Source organism: Parasteatoda tepidariorum, chromosome 6 (genome assembly GCF_982258835.1).
Source record: "Parasteatoda tepidariorum strain Cologne lab strain chromosome 6, Ptep-v5.0, whole genome shotgun sequence".
Classification (NCBI taxonomy): domain Eukaryota; kingdom Metazoa; phylum Arthropoda; class Arachnida; order Araneae; family Theridiidae; genus Parasteatoda; species Parasteatoda tepidariorum.
In genome coordinates, this window is record NC_141760.1 from 43,037,214 (window position 1) to 43,057,830 (window position 20,617).

Genomic DNA, 20,617 nt, shown 5'->3' on the forward strand with positions numbered 1-20,617 from the left:
AGTTTTATTTTATATTTTAAAGAGAGGGTAGCATGAAGGTGAATGAGACTGAACACGAAAAACTTGACCATTATACTTCAGTAAAAAAATTTAAAATAAAAATGAATTTGTAATAGTATAGTTACTGAAATTTTAGCTTAAAAGGTCCATTTCTGCTTTTTTGTGTGGACCGAAGTTATTTTTCATGTGCAGCGTGAGGAAAAAAGCTGTACTCCTAAATAACTTTTAATTTAGCGATAGGATCACTACGACTTAATCTTAATGGTTAGACGGGGTGGTCTCAGATATGCTAATTAATTAGTGAAAATAGTATTTTAAGTTACGGAATAAGACATAGAAGCGCACTTTCTATGAACAAATATAGCTTCTTCTTGGCGGATTTGGATTCTTCACATATGGGGGAGTGGGTAATATGGGTAATATGGGAAATATGGCTCCAAGAGTTTCCTCTGGGAGCGGTCGAAAGTTTAGACCCCTTAATGTTACTTTTAGTTTTTTCATATTTCGCCATATCTCGAGAAGTAAATTATTTATCGAAAATTATTTGCACAAAATTAGATATTATAAAATATTAAATTAATTTTTTCACAAATAATTTCATGCAAAAAATATTTGTTACTTCTTATTTTTTAACAATAATAAAGAAACTTAGTTTGAAAATAATTTTAGATCGTTGTAAAGAATGTAATTTTCTATGGTAAAATATGAAATTTGACCAAAATCGGTCGAATAATTCTCGAAAAAACGAAATTCAAATATACGACTTTTTTTAAAATTCAATAACTACGAAACTATTCGACCGATTGCTTTCAAATTTTGTATTTCGCCATATAAAATTACATGATTTAAAATGTTGTGAAAAATTTGTTATATTGAACTATATTATGCTCAACTTTTGAGATATTACCAATTGATGATAACAAAAATAAAACGATAGTATGTCCAAAAGAAAATCAAAGGTAGAAGGTGCTCAAAAATAGAAAAGGGTCTTAAAATCAAAACCTGAGGGTTAAAGCTGTTAAATGTACAATTGACGGTGCCATCGTTGAATGCGTCCATGCTGCTCTCAGCTCGTGGTAAAAAAAAAAAAGCAATACATATTCAAGATAAAAAGAAAGAAATGAACTAGAGTGGAACAAAAAAATCAATGTTGAACCTCAAAATTGCAGATTAGTTTTAATGAACAAGAATCGAATGCGTCTACGCTGCAAACAATTTATAGCACAAAAAAGGGGATCCAAACTACAATAATAAGCACACGCTCTAAAATATTTTCCTAAATTCAAAATGCATTCAGAGTGTTCCGTAATAACCCCTTAATTTATATTAAAAGAATCGTTGTCAAGAATAAAGTATAAAAAAAAGTATGCACATTAGAGGTTACGAAAGAAAAACAGAAACGATATCGAAGTCTGGTGAATCACTAGAGGAGAAAGCGAGCTAAAAAAACATCAAAACCACCAAGTGTATTTTATAATCACCTTTAAATGATACTCTTTTTCCTCAAGTAATCAAACAAAATTTTATGGTTTCTGTCCAAACTTTCTGAATTGTGTTGTGATTCATTAAACTTCAATAGCGTTTTTGTTTTTACTTGCTTGAATATTGTACTGTGAACCCTGACGAGTATACTGTTTTTTGCTTCAATTTTGATAAGTAATTTTTTTAAGAAGAAGATAGTAAGGGTGGTCATTACAGAACACCTTGTATCGTCAATTAGGATTACTGTGCACATCTTTCAAATACAAGTTTGGGGCGAAAATAGCAGTCTCTCAAACGGCCACTGAAGGCTCTGCAAAGAATCAGGACTCTTATTTAAGAGTATGGCAAGAGTCTCCTAATTGAAAATAGAATTCAATATTACTCTATATTTCAATATAATAATTTAAATATTTTAAGCGTTTTCAAATGAATTCTTTTTAACTTTGTTTTCACTTCGCTCAAGATGTATTACTGTACCCTACTATAATTTCTCTGTTTTATTTCTTAGAAGTGTATTTGAGGGAAGAACTTCCTCAAATCAAACAGAAAATAAAGATGTGCTCAACAAAGCAGAATTTTATTTTTTCTTTGGCATTTCCTAAAAAAATAAACAACAGAATTCGCATGACTACTGTTGTTACTACTGTAAATTTACAGAAGTATTAGGAGACAAATAATTCTCTCACGAGAAAACTGTTTCAAATAAAAAAAATAATAACAAAAAAAGAGAAAAAAATTTGGCATCGCTATTAAATTTGGTCGCTTGATTGCTCATTCGCAAATGAAAATTGTTTCTACAAATGTTTTATGATTTTTCTTTATCAATCAAGGACAATATTTTAATACCTGCTTTTCGCTCATTTACTTTCTGAATTTTTGGATTTTATTTATTATCAGTCATTATTACATTATAAAAATTAGAAAAATCACTTTAATTTTGAATTGTGCCACATATTTTGTTTTAATCATTATTTGAATAGTACTCACATTGTTTTTAGTTTATGTAAGCCCTGAAATATGTTTCTTTGTGATGTTTGATTAGTATTCACTTATTTATCTCAATCTCAAACTATTTCACATTGTTTTATACTTTTACTGTTATTGAAATTAATAATTCAACTTAACAAGTAACTTTTTGATGAAATCTTCTGAATTGCAACCCACATTGTCTTAATATATAAATACATATTTTGATATATTTGAAGTGTATATTGTTATTTAGTCTATTTTAAATATTTCTAAATATCAGATTTGATTTCTTGCCTTGTTGAAACAATTTTTTGCTTTTTTTCTACTTGTCCTAAGTTTTATTAGTTTGTTATTCTGATTTTTTGAAATTTTACGCTATTTGAAATTGTTAATTCACATTGCTTTAAATTTTCTATAATCACGAATTTAAATTTTTATTCGATATCGATCGACATTATTTATTGAATTTAATTTTACATTGTTTGAAATTCTGATTCTGGCTCATTTGATATGTCAACAAGCTTTCATAAGTTTTTATCAATAAATTGGTTGATTATTTGGTCAAAATTTCGATATTAAGGCTCAACCCTGCATACTTGAAAGCTTGAGTGAGTTTTATGCCTGTAGTAATAAAAAAAATTGGGGTACTTTTTGAAAGTTTATTAAAAATCCATTTATTAAATCCAGTGATCCATTTATTAAAAGTCATCAATTGCTTAACAATGGTAGTTCATTTCATTATTAATAGTTCTATTTATAATCATTAATAGTTCATTTTTCATTCTAAACTAAGACACAACTGCAACAACAACATGAGTTGACTGTTTTTTCCCCCTATTCATGTTTTTGTTGCCGTCTATTTACCTTTTGGCGTACAAAATAATTTCTCTAAAGAAAACGACAAATTACTTCTTACCAAATTTAGCAACTGCTGTGCCATGCTTCGCAGTTGCAAGAGATGTGTGATGCTCCCATTTTGTTATTTCAGGATTAAAAACGAACACGGTGTTGGTGCTGAGCAAATAGCCGTCTTCATTCAGCGCATCTCTGACGCCACACCATAGCCATATTTCTCGTTTTAAACTCGCTGCACTGCTAAAAGCCCGGGCCTCAGGCAGCGAAGGCTTATGGAACCAGCTGAAAATAATAAACAGCTAAATGGTGTAAATACATTAAAGTAAAAGATTGCAGAATCCTCAAAGGGCACTTTTTCCGTTAATTAATAACTATTTATCCATTGTGGAAGAAACCATTATTTCTCTCTCGAGAACTTCTTGTTATAAGCTCACACTTGACTGAAAAAATTAATAAGTAAAATAGAAGATGTAAGAGAGTGATCAGACGTTGAAAGATATAAATCTTAACACTCATATCGAAATTTACTAAGATATATGTAAAAAAAACTTCACGAGATATGAAGGTTGTTTCCAATGTGAACTGTTATATGATAAATGGTTATTGTTATATGGGTGATTCTTTTTAAACATGACAATTCGGACCAAAAAATTCCTTCAAATTTAAGGTCTTCAAAATAATCTAAAATTTTTTTGGCATACTTCTTTAGTTACACTTATTAATATCTTACAGACAGCAGTCTAGTTTATTGACATTTGCTCGAGAAAAAAAAATAAAATAGAAATTCACCAAATCTTGAATGCCAGGAAAATGACATATTACCTTAGAAGTTTAAAAAACAGTCATTTTAAGTTAAAAGTAAGTAACTCAACTTAAGTCTTTATGTTAGATGGACCATAAATTGCTTAAATTAATTCTTTTTATCCACTGTAGAAAGAATCAAATTTTTTTTTGTTGCTGATATGTGCAGAATAAAATTGTGTATAATAATCAGTCATTAAATAAATATATAACTTTGATTACATCCAAACATATTATAATCATACATAAACTTGGTATTAGGTTAATATTTGCTTTCCCTCCTTACAGTATTAGCAGTTAAAAAAAAATTCTGGTAACACTTCAATGTCCTGGTATTCATAAGCCAGGATAATGACAAATTCGCCATTTTATAGCATATAACTTTACTTTAACATTTTGGCCTACGGCGTTTATATTCTGCAGAAAACAACAGGATTTCATAAAATAACTCAGATAAATCTATGTAGTTATGTTATTAATGTTTTCAAGAAGCCAGAAAAATGACAACACAGAAACCTACTCACCCTGAAAAATTTTTTGAATTAGATTTTGAACCAGAAAATTGGTTCTTTATTTATGCAACAAGACATGTTCATATGGGAGGGTATCTAATCAATCTATTAACATAAGATATTGATTGCTGGCTCTATCTATTTTGGTTATAAACCACTAAATAAAAGTAGCCAGGAAAATGACAGATTTTCTTGGGACAAATAAATTATTGACAGAAAAAATTATTTTAAACGAGGTTTCTGTAAGTAATACCCCCTGCGTATATTTTAGAAATGCCTGCACCTGTTGAGATAAAAAAAAGTTAGATATTGAAAAATTTCTGGGAAGTTTTGAAGCTAGTTATTATTGGAAACATTGTTTGGGACATGCCAGGAAAATGACATTTTGAAATTAAGTTAAATTTTTTAACTATACAAAACAGTCAATGCTAGTGCAAAGTCATTTTAAAATGCTAACAGCAGTGCTATTTATTAATTTTTTTTTAAAAGGTTCTTTTAGTATTATAGTATTAGATCTTGGTGCAAGGGGCAGTGAATTGTCATATTTCGTGAGAATCACCCATATGTTTAACAATTAAAAATTACTTTTGATATTTTTTTTTCGTTTTGTGTTACACATTCCATATTTCTAAATTTAAGTATGTTTGTTTAAGTACTGTTGATTATTTTTTAATTCCAGGGAATAGTTCATTTCATTTCATTGCTATTAACATAGTCGCAAAATGTCCTTACATAATTATAAAGTTTATGAGCAAAGTTATCTTTTTTTCCTCCAAAGAATATTGACTTTTGAGGAGGAAAACTGTATTATGAGAAGCAACCATTGTTAAGCGAAGCCTCCTAATTTCATTTTAAACATTATATTTTTATTAAGCTTTTCAATTTATAGTAATAAGTAGTATTGAAATAATAGTTCGTAAAGCTGTTTCAGATACTTCTAGTATTAATACCTTTGTTGCTGAATGTCAAATACATAAACTCGATTAGATACAGCATATCTTGATGAATGGCCTTCGTTTACTATGCCTCCAATAACCCATACGCAGTGATCTAATACAGCGCATGCCATACCCATGATGGCTTCAGGCATGGGCTTTACTAATACCCACTGGTCTTTTTTCGTGTAATATAGTTCAACAGTAGATAATAATCTAGGAGTAAATGGGAAAAAATATAAGTTTTATAATATTCATATTCAACATAATGCATTTTATATATTGTATTTTATGATTAAGATCTAAAAAAAAAACTCAAAATCGGATTCCTTACTTGTCAATTATAAAAAACAAAAACAAAAAAAAAAGCCTGCGTTTGTTCAAATGTTTACACATCTTCTTTGAAAGCGATTTTTTCAAGTAAGGAAATGTCTCAACGTTCTGTTTAAATTTATACTTAAAACGTTCTGTTTAAATTTATACTTAAAACGTTCTGTTTAAATTTATACTTAAAACGTTCTGTTTAAATTTATACTTAAAATACCTGCTCATTGCAAGGAAGATATTTTTTTTAAATCTAAAGAATAACTGATGATTAGAAAAGTTTGTTAAAGAGAAACTAAAGAAAACAGAGATAGAAATATTTGGTTTTCTACATTCTATTTAGAAAAATTATATATATTCATTTTCATAAAATTTCAAAAATAATAACAAAGTTCCTCAGCAAATGGCACTGTTGTCTGAAAAAAGGCAATTGAATGTGGCATGTTATAGCGGAAAATGGTGTTTATTTTTGAAGCAATGTTTTATATATTTTTCTTTTAACACTATATAATTTTGAAATCTGATGAGATCAATGAGACTCGATGAGATTAATCAGATTTGATACGACTCGTTTTCTATACAGAACGCAGCAAACCGTTTAAACGTTTCCAAACCTAAACAGAACACGTCACCTTCCGTTCTTTTTAAATTGATTTTTCAAATCATCGGCTATCATGAGATACTTGCCTAACGATTTTTATAACCCTCGTTGAACAACCGACCCAATTTCTGGGGTTTATGACTACTAATGAGTATCGATAATTGCTAAGCAACCTATGAAAGGCGGATATGTCAACGTACGCCTCTAAGGGCTCTTCCTTTTCATGAACTGGTAGCTGGTTCACATTTGAACCAGTACTTTTACTTATTTAAATTATCGTAATTTTAAGTTTTCTTATAAATCTTGCCAAAAATTGCGTACAAATAGGTATAGAAATAGCTGTTTGATCGTAGTTTACTTATTTGTCAATTAAATTCTACAGTCTGCCAAGTTGGTTGCCAAATCAATAAATTGTGACATAACGATGAAATATGGAGCCCATTTGAATTCACTTTTCGAAAAGAATAATTGGAAAGCATAAAGATAGTTTAGACAAAAACAGCTGTGCTAAATAGCACTTTTTCTGTTGAGTAGGTGCTGTTTTTTAGAGAAAAAAAACGTGCATCAAATATAACCAGAACAAAAGTTGTTATGAAAAAAAAAAACAAATCAGTGCTTGACAGTATTTTGGCACAGAAATTCAATGTTGTTTGTGAGTGACTCTTCAAGTGCTAATTGCAATCTATATAAAATGTTATGTTGTTGAACCATAAAAGTAGACTCTTATAAAAGAAACTGACACTATTTCGAATTTAATAATGATCGATTTTCAAAAATGTTGGGAAAGACATATTTCTCAACATTTTTCTTTTAATTTAAAACGAAGCTTCCAAAACACATTTTACTTTGCAATAGAAATATGCAGGGTGTTAAGTAATGACCGCTTTTAATATATATTTTTAGTATCATTTCTAAAAATGGCATTGTAAAAAAGGTATGCACATTAGGGATTTCGAATAAATATTAGAGAGCCTTTGCATAGCATTTGTCTTATCATAATCGAAACGCTAACCTCATTTTCGACCCCTTAGTGGCATATTGATTTGTAAGGAAATTTTCGAACATTCGCTGTGAAACTCATATAGCGTTAACGTTACAGTTAGGGAAAACATAACGCTTTGCAAAATCTCTCTATTAATGTGAGGAGAGAAAATGAAAACTTCATCAAAATACATCGAATAGCTTCTGGGCAATGCGGGATTGAAAATATAAAAATATGTTTGATTGCCGGAGGAAAAAAAGCAGCTTTAAATAATTAAAAGCACCCCCACGTTTATAGATGATCAATCTGGTTAGAATTTTTTTTCACCCTACCGTCCTTGCTATAGTGATTAGATAGATTTATATATTTTTTTTTACTTCTTTTTTAATAATAATTAATAAAATACAGACTAGAGATTCATATTGAAGGTGCAGATTAAGGAACATCTTAAATGCAAAATTAGTTTTCTACCCTAAGAATATGATCCATCAAGAGGAAAAAATATCAGCACATAATCTAGTGCAATAAAATGCAATTACATAGTATATGCCATTACTTTCCAAAATTGTCTCTTCCTCCCATAACCATGATATTTTCATCAATGACGCAAGTTCCGTGACATGCTCGTGCCTGATGCATATCAGCTCTAATCCGCCACCTCTTAGAGCGAACTGTCAACTGGAAGAGACTTTGAGTCGACAACATTTGTCCATTACTCACTTGCAAAGGACTATAACCACCTGAGGAAAAGATTATTAATTGGGGAAATTACAGTCCTTAAAATAATTAATTTTTGATTTTTTGATGTCAAATAACACACTGAATTCCATAGAGTAACATGAAATATTTTTATAGAATTTTATAATTTTAGTGTTTTAATATTTTTTAAAAATCTAATAATTTAAATGTCAATACGCAGTTTTTCAACTTTTTTTGGTGTTTACAAAGAAATTTTGTTTGTCGGAACTTTAAGTTGAATCTCTTAACTCCAAAACCATTTGTCCTTATATAGTTCTGAAATTTCGCTGGTAGTTTTTGAATAGCAATAATAACATATAACGAACCATCAACTTTACATCTGCTTTCTTTAAACATTTTATAACACATTCTTACAACACATTCTAAGACAAACTTTATGTGAAATGCACAGTTCACCGCAAAAAAGCACATCACCCTGAATAACTTTTGATCTAATGATCGGATTTTAACTTTCTGGGACTCACTCTTAATGGCTCAAAAGGGTGATCTCAAATATGCTAATTAATAAGTGCAGACGATATTTTAATAATCGAAATCGGGTACAAAAACGTACTCTCCATGAATAAACATACCCTCTTTTCGGAGGATTTCGTTTTCTCTCCTCTAAATTATAAAAGGTAGCCGCAAGCTGGGAAGTATGGCCCCCCATAGTTCGGTCTGAGGAGAGCGATCCAAAGTTTAGACCTTCTAATGTTTATTTTATCTTTGCGTACTTCGCCATATCACGAGATCTTTATAAACGAATTAAAAAATCTTTGCACGCAATTATAAAATTCGTTCATCCAAAGATAAATAAATGCAAAATATAAATTTTAGTAACCATACATTTTTTTACATCATTTTAAAGTATCCAATTTTACATAGCAAAACATAAAATTTGAGCGAAATTGGTTGAATTATTCGAAGTTTAAAAAAGTATTTTAAAAGTATTCTCAGGAACTACTAAAACTGATTTCGTTCAAATTTTGTATTTTGCCTTGTAAAATTAGATAATTTAAAATTATGTAAACATTTATATACCTTACAATTCAAAAGTTCTACGACTGTTGTTAAATTAAATGACAAAAAATAGTAGATATTTACAAAAAATTATTTTTTGCACGGAATTATATTTAGGTTAATGAATTTTATAATTGTGCATTGAAAATGTTCAATTCGCTTAAAACATTCTCGAGATATAGCGAAATGCGCAAGAAGTAAATAGCATTAAGTGATCCAAATATATCACAATGGATCCTACCAAACTTTGGAGCGCTCTTTTGACCAAGCTATTGGGACCACATTTCCTAGATTGCGGCTACCCCCTATATTTTGGGGGTCAGAAATCCAACTCCGTCTAAAAGGTATGTTTATTCAGAAAAAGTGCATTTTTGTTTCTAATTTCGTAACATAAAGCATCTGCACTTATTAGTCAACATATACGAGGTTAAACTCTCGAGCATTAAGATAGAACGTGAAGATCCGAAACGATAGTGATAGATCCGTGAAGAACGTGAAAAATTATTCAGGATGGTCCGTTTCTTTTCAGCACTGTACATAATACCTGAGATTGTATAAACTCTATTCTTTTAAGTTACCCTAAAATTGAATGTCTGAATTGTATTCATTTATCTAAAAACTACACCATGTTTCTAATCATTTGCATTTATCTCCTTAAATGAATCCTATACTCAGAATACGATTTCAGTGAAGCAAAGTGGATAGGTTCAAATTAGTCCAGTCCCAATTTGGAATTACGTTGACTCAACATTTTAAAACTTAGTCCTTTTTTTAATGGCCTTTAAAAATTTTAAATTAATGAAATAGCATTAGCAATTCATTAACTTCATTTCATTCATTTACTAAAAACAGACATTTTTGGAGGAAAAAAAATTGAAACGACTTTCAAGAATATTTCCCATTTTTCTAACCTGATTGTTGTAAAAATTTTCTTTCATGTTAAGCACAAAATAAGAAATGAAATATCATTGTTTCTTAATCATTTTATGTACGCTTTTTCGCACAGTAGCAATTTTTTTTCACAATTATAATTTAATCAGATTGTTTGATGATGCTAACATACCTGTTATATAAATCTTTCCGTTCAAGTAAACGGCTCCATGATAATTTCGGGGTTCAAGCATTGTGCCTCCAAAATACCATTTATCTTTTTTGACATTATATACAAACATAGAACCTCCTAAATATTGAAACAAATATTTATATAAGTAATCACATGAATTGGATTAAATGTAGAAAATTAGATTAAATGCAGGTTAAATGGATTAAATGTAGGTTAGAAAATGGAATGAAGTTTTACGTACCGAGCAGATAGTCTCTCGGTTCGTAGGGGTTTAGTCCTCCAAAAATCACGACAGTGGGTGAAAATTCTGACTGAAGTTGAAAAACGCTTGAAATTTCCTCGGAAAAATTTAATCTGGATTTCAAATCTCTAATCACTCGGCTCCTAAGTAACGAAATTATTATTTATAACTTTATAAAAACACAAACTACCAATACATAAGAAGCTTTGAAAGCTTTGATTGCTTAAATAGCCTTTAAAAAAACTCAGGAATATAGTTAGTATAAATAATTCTACATTATTTCACAATTGTTGTTGTTGTTGTTAATTTACGTCGAAGTAGAGCTGCACAATGGGCTATTGGCGACGGTCTGGGAAACATCCCGGAGGATGATCCGAAGACATGCCATCACAATTTCGATCCTCTGCGGAGGGGATGGCACCCCCGCTTCGGTAGCCCGACGACCTACGCGCGAATTTCGCAATTGTAATGCAAGTAATTGTAACAGCAGTTATGAGTTGTGCGAAAAACATGTGTTCTCACTCAATATTTCAACTTATTCTGTTATGGATATTGAGTCAACCAGGTCCTCTCATTCTTTTGGAAAAAAATAATTCACCAACACGCTATTTTTTTTCATTTAATAACAATCGTTGAATAGACTACCCAATTTTGAGTTCACGACTTCCAATGTTCATCTCCATAGCCTGGTAATTTTGAACCCAATCCGGAAGACAAGGGAACTCATGGATCAAGTATCGGGAGAAATTAGCCTTCTTGGAGGACTTTTTTAATGGAACTTACCCGTATTTGCGTTACATAGGAGAAAAACCACGAAATCCTCCCACGGTTAGATGGACGGGAAGGGGACTCTAACCCATTATCTGCCAACCACTAAGGATATTTTGCGTTATTACTCTGGTCGGTGAAAGCGGGATGCGTAATCACATCATTTTGAGTCAAATGCTTTATATCCTGACACACCATGGCTCAACAACGCGCTATTGTTAAAAAATTTGTTACTAAATCAGACATATATCAAACTAAATCAGACTTGTTATAAAATCAGACACAAAACCGCAATCTGAAAAATATGGCCCCCACAGTCGATCGGGAGAGAGGTCCTAACTTTGGAACCCTTAATGCTAATTTTACTTTTTGCGTACTTCACCGTATGTCGAGAACTTTTTAAACAAATTAAAAACCTTTTACACACAAATATAAAATTCGCTTATCCAAAGATAATTGGAAAAAAATTATTTTTAATAAATATTTATTATTTTACTTAAAAATAATCGAAAGCATTTTTTTATTGAATGGTAAACAATTTCCTACATTTTAAAGTAGATAGTTTTACATGAAAAAATACAAAATTTGAGCGAAATCGGTCGAATAGTCCCTGAAAAATCGAATTTTAAATACATTACTTTTTTAAAACTCGATTTCTCCGGAACTCAAATTTCCGGAGTTCAAACTCCGGAGTTCAAATTTCGTATTTTGCCATGCGAAACTACATTTTTAGTGCACCTTACAATTCAAAATTTTTTCGACTATTATTACATTAAATAATAAAAAGATAGTCCGATTTTCTTCTTTTCACATCTTTACTTTTTACATTACTGAACACATTTATTCAAGTTAACAGTTGTATGATAAAACTCGTACACTTCGTAAAAAAGTTTGATTCAAGACGTTAATTTAAGCATTCTAATGACAAACAAATAATTCGCTATAAAAGATTATTTTTCAATAAAAAATAATTTTCAAATACTTTATAGAACTAACTAAATTTTATTTGTTTTGCTTGTCAATTTATAATTTGAAAGCTATCAAAATTAATAATACATAGATGTCCCAAAAATTACCCAGGAAAAATTTTTATAGGGAAAACGCAGATATTTAACTAAAATTTAAGGCATAACAATGAAATGAAGCCAATAATTTTCGGGACACATATGCAGCCTCATTTGTTGAAACTTTTTATGTCAGTTATGCGATTTGGGTTGACATAGTTCCAAATTTCCTTTTTCAAAGCTTGGTGAGTTTAAGAGTTTATTGACACACTCCTTATATGAAATGAAAAGAATAAAGAAAAAGGAGAGAGAAACCAAAGCAAAAGTTTGTATGATGTGAAATCGCATGATCTGGGCAGTTCGTTCCAATAAAGCGGGAGATTACTTGTCAAAGAATGATTTAACATTGCCTAACAATAAAAACGCATTGTTCTTTCGAGTAGTGGTCGATTTTTAATAATCCTGCTCCGTTTTTTTCACCATTTTATTCCACAAATGCGGTAAAATTTCAAATTTGAGTGAACTCTTTACAGTGCACAGAACGTCTAAATAAACAGTACTTAAGCAACTTGTTTTTTTTTAACTATTATTATTTGTTGCTCTTACGTTATTTGTTGAAACACGAGTGTATATTTTGCACACAAGTATGACACACGCTCATTATACACCGAAGAGCCATTACATTATGACCACTCTGCTAATAACATGTAGGACCACTTTTAACCCTCAAAACTGCTAGCACCCGCCGTGGCATTGATTCCACAAGGTGCTGAAAGGTAGTGTCTGAGGTATCTGGTACCAAGCGCTCACCAACTGGTCCTGCAATTCCCTCACATTGCGAGGGGGTAGCGTGGCAGCGCGAATTTGGTTTTCTAAGTAGGGCCACAAATGCTCTATTGGATTAAGGTCAGGTGAATTTGTGGGCCAAGACATGACTTGAAAGTCACTGGAATGTTCTTCGACGATTCGACCGTTATGAGATGGTGCATTATCCTGTTGGTAAACACCATCCCCCGCAGGAAAAACTGTTGCCATGAATGGGTGAACCTGGTCTGCAACTATGTTCAAGTAGCTTACAGACGTTAGGGATTGTTCTATGATGATTATGGGTTCTAACGTGCCCCATGAAAACATTGCTCCTGGGCGAGAAACCATGAAAACCCGAGCGAGCCCATTGTTACAGATGGAGGGTGGTCATAATGTAATGGCTCTTTGGTGTATATTGTTGTATAAAGAATTGTACAAATTGTTGAACGTAATTCTAAAAGTTAAAGCTCAATTGATCCTTTTCCGTCACTAAAAATATAGTTACACGAAACATTTCAGATTATAATAAAATTCAGAAGAATCTAAAAAATTCATTTACTTTTGTGAATGGTCAAGCGTAGGCAAAGGTGCAGTCAAACCTAAATTTGGATCAGCATTGGCAGCCAAACCAATTAAACTAGAACTACCAACGACTGAAGTTTCACTTGGTATACTAATCTCATCTGCCTTATAAGAATGAATGCTGTTTTGCAATCCTCGATGACGTTCCTGAAAATCAAAATAATTTATTCATTATTAAAATACTTTGAAATCCTGAGCAATCGGCACTCAAGTTTTCATCAACCCATTCAGCTGTCAAGTCCTATTTTATCAGTGCATGAATAAGTGTTCTGTAATCACTACCTTTAATGTATATTTTTAGAATCTTTTCCAAAAAATGCACATTAGACGACACAAACTCAAATTTAAGTGAGAAAGAATTTATCATTGTATAACATTGTATAATTACTATTGAGGAAGTTGGGATGTAAAACATCAAAACCAGTTCCATTATCAGATGAACTTGTAGGCAGTTTTAATTAACACCTTTAAACTCCTCTGGCCTTTTCTCATGTAACCAAAAAGTTGTCGATGCTTTCAATTCCTCTTTCTTCGGTGCTGATTCCTTAGATTTTGATAGCGTTTTTCCCATCTATTAAATGTTATTTTGACACTCGTATTGTGCAACTCCATTTTTGGAAAAAGATTCTAAAAGCAAATATTTAAAGCTAATTTTTATAGGGCATTGACTAATTATTATATATGCAAGATAATTACTACACTGTAATTGCATATGGTAATTACTGAATAGCCTACATAAAGTTTTAATCAATGCAACTACTATACTGCCGTGCATTCGAAAAATCAACGTAAGCGACAAAAAATTCCCGACAAATTTAACGTGCACCAGTCACCTTTTAATACACGGGAATTCTTCTGCCTGCACGATTCGAACATGATTCCAGCGTCCTACCAACCAGGCTATCCTGGCCCTCTCTGTACATTCTCTAATAATATGCTTATTCAAGCCACTCGCATAAAAATTAATCGGTATCGAAAATCGCGAAAACTTGATGCATTAATTTTTTTACTTCAATTGATGTCTTTAGTTTCACGATTCACTTAAATTCTTCTTTAGTTTTATTCCTCTAATTAGTCTACCGTAAGCTAGTCATCAACAGGGAGACACGAAACGTTGATTCCGGTTTGGAAGAACAAAAAATTCAGACAATAGCTGACGAAAACAGAAAGATCATTTAGGAGCCTCGAAGCAGTGAGTCCGCATAAATGGAATAAATAAAAGGAACTGGCGGGAATAGAACAAAAGGAGAAAAGAAAAAAAACTGCCACTGCGCCACTAGAGTGTTACCGTTGCAACCAAACCAACTAATGAAACAATAAAGTTACCTATCACAAGTACAAAATTGTAGAAAATTAAAAGTTTACATTACACTTGGTGCCATTTACTTGTGAGATTTTCCTCCCACTAAAATCTTTATTCGGGAATGCTTTTGATTTATACAAAATTGTATGGCTTCATTGGTTCTATTATCTGAATTGTAGTGAATTAGTATAATTACCGTGCACCACTTTGAAACTATTTTGGAACTCGGGGATTACTCGTAAACTTTTCAGATAGAAGAGCTCTTACGTTAAAACTGTCTAAAACATATTTTAACTATTATAAATTTGCTTCAAAGCCTTCCATGAGGTGTACATTAGTTGCATTAGTTTGAGGTGTGCATTAGTTTCAATTTAGACGAAAAATATATTTTTCCCCAATTAAAGGAATCTACTTTAAAATTACTACGGTAATGTAATTAAAGTACAAAATTGTTAATAGGAAAACAATAAAAAAATCTTTAAAAGAAATGCTTACCAGTTCCCTCCAGTAATGTTTCCTCGCCACATGTCCTTTAAATGCAGCTTGAATTTTTGTTGCTGCTAAATTTAACATTGCTTGTTCACGATTAATTTCTCTGTGAGTTGATCCTGATGCACCTTGCTGTTAATTTAAAAGTATACGTCTACATATAGTAATTAAAATAGTAAAGAAAAAGAATCTTAGCAACAATAGAAAAGAACAGTTTGCGTGCATGTGTCTGTCTGCGCGTGTCTCTTTTAACTCCAAAACCATTTGTGCTGGCTTCCTGGAATTAAGACAGCGGGGGAAAGACAAAATTTAGCCCCCGATCATATAATTTGTTTAAAAAAAAAATTTCAATTAGAGCGTTGGGGAGATTCGTTTGAAAAATGGAATTTCCTCATAGGTTTAGCTTTCCCCTATGTTAAATTAGATTGCAGACAAGTCTGTTTTTCAAATGTTAAAATGTTTTCAAATGTCATATCAGTAGTGTTTCTCAGCTTTAAGTTCTATTTAATCAAAAAAGGAGTTTTTTCCCACGTTCTTTAAAATTTATTTTTATTCGTAATGTTAGATGAGACCAATAATCGACATGAGTGGCATGTGAAGAAAAAAGGTGTCAACGAAAGGTTTTTTTTAATGTTATTTGAATCCATGTGTTCATTTGGCTTATAGTTACGCTTTTAAAACGTGTTTCCTTCCTTTCAAAGAATTTAAAATCAATAAAAAACAAAAAAAAGTTAGGCTCTATTAAGCAAAGATATTTGAGAAAAGATACTAATTTGGTTATTCGATGATTCATATGATGCGTTGGAACAAACACGGTTAAAATACTGTTTATGACGGTAATGACTAGTTGCTTCCACTTTACATAAAATGTGGTTCAAGCGTAATAAAATGTCCACAGGGGTGGACGAACCATGATCTATGGAGAACAATTTCCATTAGGCTAATCGTGGAAATTTTCCCTTTCCTTGAAACGCAAATGTGTATTAATTTTACTCAAAAACTCTTTTTAACAAAGAATTCTTTATCCAACAACTACTACAATTGAAAGCCTCCACACAGTTTCCGAAAACCACTCCACTCTGTCCATCAGACAGCACAAAAAAAGTGTACCAGTTTGGATCTTAGCCGATTTCATAGAAAAACGTAAAAAACAAGAAAAATAGAGTTTCAGCGAATATTATACAAACATAAACGATCCATCATCCATCTACTTCACTTTAGGAAGGGAAGAAAAAAATTTCTCGCGTCATTTATGCCACAAATTAATTCAAATGAGTGGTCTAAGCAGATTTTTTTTTAAAGAAACATTATCGTGCATCCAGTTATAGTTGATAGAAATAGGGTGGCCGTTCGAAATTCTTAATCTCCCTTGAGTGCCATCTACAGATTTAAGACTTAATGGAACGGACAACCAGAATCGAAAGGGTGCGAAATTGATGATTTTGATGGAAATATTTCCATTGCCGTCAAGAACAAAGATGATAAATTGTCAAATTTAGAATTCAGAAAGCCCTCTCAAACACGAATACAGTAGAGACAGTAATACACCAAAACGCTATTTGAACCAAGAAGTACTCAGCTAACTTCTCTATGTGCGAGACCCTCCCAAGGAAAAAGAGGTATCCAGCACAACAACAAAAAAAAAAGGTTTCTCCCAAATCATCGCCAACTACGAAGCAAAAGATCGATTTTCGAAATTACAGAGGAATAAAGAAGCTCTTAAAAATTTAAGACATGCAGGTACTGATAATAAAATAGCCATTGATTGAACTTCTTACTGATGATCCCCAAAGATTCTGCGGCTTGTCAGTTTAGGAAGATTTTCATTTGCACGTGCGGTGTGATGCAATTTCCCATTAAGAAATCATGAAAACAAATTAAAAGATAAGATTTCCTCAACTTATTCTAAGTCACGTATTCTATCAACTCTTCGCCCCTCCCCTTCATGCACCCTCCGAGTGGTCTTCTCATCCTACAGGCCTTTATCTTCTAACATCGATAACGGAAAAGGGGACAATCTCAACCTATTTGTACTTACAAATCGAAACTAATCACCTCCCTAATTGATACACATCACCAAATCATGTCCAAGAACCTAGCCTCATTTTTAGGGTAAATTTTGAACCTGGCCAGACAACGTGGACAGCGCCTGAGCTGACACTCCACTCTCCAAATTTCCCACACTCAACCCATATTGATGCCGAGAAAATTTCAAGCAAAAGTGACCTGTGGCCGCGTAACAAATGGAAAAGTTGCTTATGATCCTTCACACATTTGAACATGCGTCAAGTTTACTTCGATTCCATCAAGATTAGAGAAAGACAATGAATTGTTTACTTAGCGCAGCACGTATGTGCCCTAGAAATTTAGACAGAGAATATAATTGCAAATGACCCTTTCTCGATGTAGAATTGTTCAGGAGTGGTAGTTTTTTCTTTAGTAACCGAACAATATTTGGAAAGTCTGTTTATCAATGGTGATAAAAATAAAAAAAAGTTTTTTTTCTTTTTCTTGGATTAAACTTATATTTGAGCAGACAAAAGCATTTTGGTATTCCATAGCAATTCCTTTCTAATTTTCTTATTTAGCTAATACGCAAATAATTTTTGTTAAACATAATTATTTATTATATTACAGGTAGTGATTTGGGAACCAAAATGAACACATATGCTTGTTCCGATCCATCAGAATAAAAACAGAGGTTTTCTGAAAATCGACATTTTTGATTTATTGAAAGGGGAGGGACATAAACTTTTAGACTTTAAACTCGTATTAACAATTTGATACCTCTGCAAATGACGACCTCGTAGGCGTTTGTTGATTCAGAAAACCAATTAAGTTCGACACACACGCGTGACGTCACTAACAAGTATTCAATTAAATGTGATATAAATCACATGGGTTGGCATAGTCACTTCGCTTCTTCTTGAATTGCTAGTACCCAATCGGTAAAAGCTAACAACCTTGAGTTATAAAATAATTTAAACTATATCTCCATTAGTTATAAAATAGTAATATTTTCAATGAAAAAGTCACCGTATAATTAGAGATTATTCATCGAATACTATATTGATAAGGAATTTGATCCTAATCAAATACCTGTCGAAATTAAATATCTGGTAGTGACAGTGACGACTAAACTACAGCACAGTGACGAATAAACTACCAGCTAAAGTGTATTAGGCGCTCCATAACGGACACCCTTATCACATACATTAAGAATCCTTGTGAGCAAGTAAACACATTAGGGAACAGTAAAGAAAAAAAAAACAATAATGTTTTCTAACTCCGTCGAATAATCGTGATTGAATTCATTATAACAAAGGATGGTTTAAAACAACCAAAAACCAGTTTATTTGCCTAGTGAATTTCGAAAATGTTCGCTTTTCATTAAGAATAACCTTTAAGCTTTATCCTCAAATAAATTGCTTTTAGATCATTTTAATCACCCTCTTGCTCGTTTCGAACTCAATTAATCAGAGTTCGAGAACATTTTCTTTCGTAGTCCCTCAAATAATAATTTGATATCCTTAGTATGCATAATTTTTTTACTTTAAATTTCATAAAGATTCTTAGCACATAGACAAAGGGTGGACATTACGAAGGCTCTTGACCAACTAAGAGGCTTTTTATCGATTCCTTTACACATTCCCAATGAGAACGTGCAAATCGCGTTGACTGGCTAATGAGGATTTTAATGTGGGGGCCATATAAGTTGATACAATTGTTTAAATGCGGTTCTGTCATTAAATAATTCATTTATGAAATAATTTCTGTGAAGAAGAATTGACACAGTATCAAAACGAATCTGCCAAAGCAGTGCTTTCGGATCACTGCAAGAAACATGATACTAAATTCTATAAAGGATGCAAGTTGGTCAATAGTCAAAAGTTGATAGAACTTTCCAAAACAAACTACTTTCACGATAAAATATTGAGTTGAAATGCAAAAGATAAACTCTATGAGGAAGCTGTGAGGAGTGGACGAAACATCCAATATTCGAATGCTGAGAAGGGTTGATATGTACTAATGCATTCTTCTGAGCCACGGTGGCTCACGAGATATTGCACTCAACTCTCAATGAGGCGCCCTCAAACTCTCAATGAGATATTACACTAAATTCAAATTCTGCTCACAGCTCACAGCGACTACAGTGTTAACGTAAAATATCCTCAGTGATAGGCGAATAATGAGTTCAAATCCTTTAGTCGTCGGGCAAACCGGGGTAGGTTTTTCTCCTCCCTGTAACCTCCATCAAGAAGTTCTCCACGAAGGCTAGTTTACAAGACTATGGAATTGAAAATTGATACCCGTAAACCCAAAAATGCTTCGGCTGTTCAACAATGGTTATAAAATGCACTATACTGCAATCGACAATTTCGTAGAAGTGGTAAAGATTTTATGAAGAGGTATTTCCAAACAGGGTGCTACCCGATCGAAATTAGCGCCATAGCGGAAAACGTTGGAGCAATGCCATAAATCTTGCAAAATTTGAGCATTCCCTCCGTTGTGGTGTATTGTAACTGGTGGTCATTCATTTGATGTAAAGTATACAATGACAAAGATGCTTTTTCTCTATTATCCGTCTCGATTGTATTCTCTATAGTTAGCTCCTTTATATGCTAAACCTTTGTTTTGCAACTTCACATTGTATTGTGAATGTTGTTTGTTTTGGCAAGTTTAATCACCCCTTATAATTGTGACTAATAGTTTTATTATACACTATAAAGTATCAGAAGGCCACTTACATTATAAGTTCGTCCTGTACGCCACGGCTGAGCTCTTTCTGGAAAGTGATGCTTTTGTGGAGATGTCCTTGTTCTGCTGTCTCTCCCTCTAGGACTGCTTTTATCTTGATATTCGTAAGCATACGTTTCGTAGTCATTCCTTTCATCGTCTTCGCGGTGAGTTTGACCTTTCTTTGGGGTTTTTTCATTGTCTTTGTCAGCCGTACGCCGCCACCTGCTGCCAAAATCTGCTGCCAATTCATCGGAATCCTTATGTTTTTTGTCCTTCCGATACATTAGAAAGATATCCTAAGTAAGAATGCCTAAAACAATTCTTGAAAAAATCAAAAATAGAAAAATTTAGACCTTTTAGAATTGGAACGCCTGAAACAACTCTTAAAATTTGAGAATAAA

The 20,617-nt window shown here is 32.2% G+C and overlaps 1 protein-coding gene across 2 annotated transcripts in view; it reads right to left on the minus strand.

Moving 5' to 3' along the window:
- The window catches only part of LOC107445667 (beta-scruin), a 42,935-nt gene that overhangs the window by 21,270 nt on the left and 1,048 nt on the right, over positions 1 to 20,617 (minus strand). For both annotated transcript variants that reach the window (XM_043051685.3, XM_043051684.3), the window contains exons 2-9: positions 20,225 to 20,537; positions 15,483 to 15,608; positions 13,662 to 13,831; positions 10,524 to 10,666; positions 10,283 to 10,399; positions 8,018 to 8,201; positions 5,570 to 5,770; positions 3,368 to 3,588 (exon numbers count right to left, since the gene is read on the minus strand). In XM_043051685.3, the coding sequence (XP_042907619.2) occupies positions 3,368 to 3,588; positions 5,570 to 5,770; positions 8,018 to 8,201; positions 10,283 to 10,399; positions 10,524 to 10,666; positions 13,662 to 13,831; positions 15,483 to 15,608; positions 20,225 to 20,500 (1,438 nt within the window). In that variant the 5' untranslated portion in view covers positions 20,501 to 20,537. The remainder of the gene's footprint in view (positions 1 to 3,367; positions 3,589 to 5,569; positions 5,771 to 8,017; positions 8,202 to 10,282; positions 10,400 to 10,523; positions 10,667 to 13,661; positions 13,832 to 15,482; positions 15,609 to 20,224; positions 20,538 to 20,617) is intronic.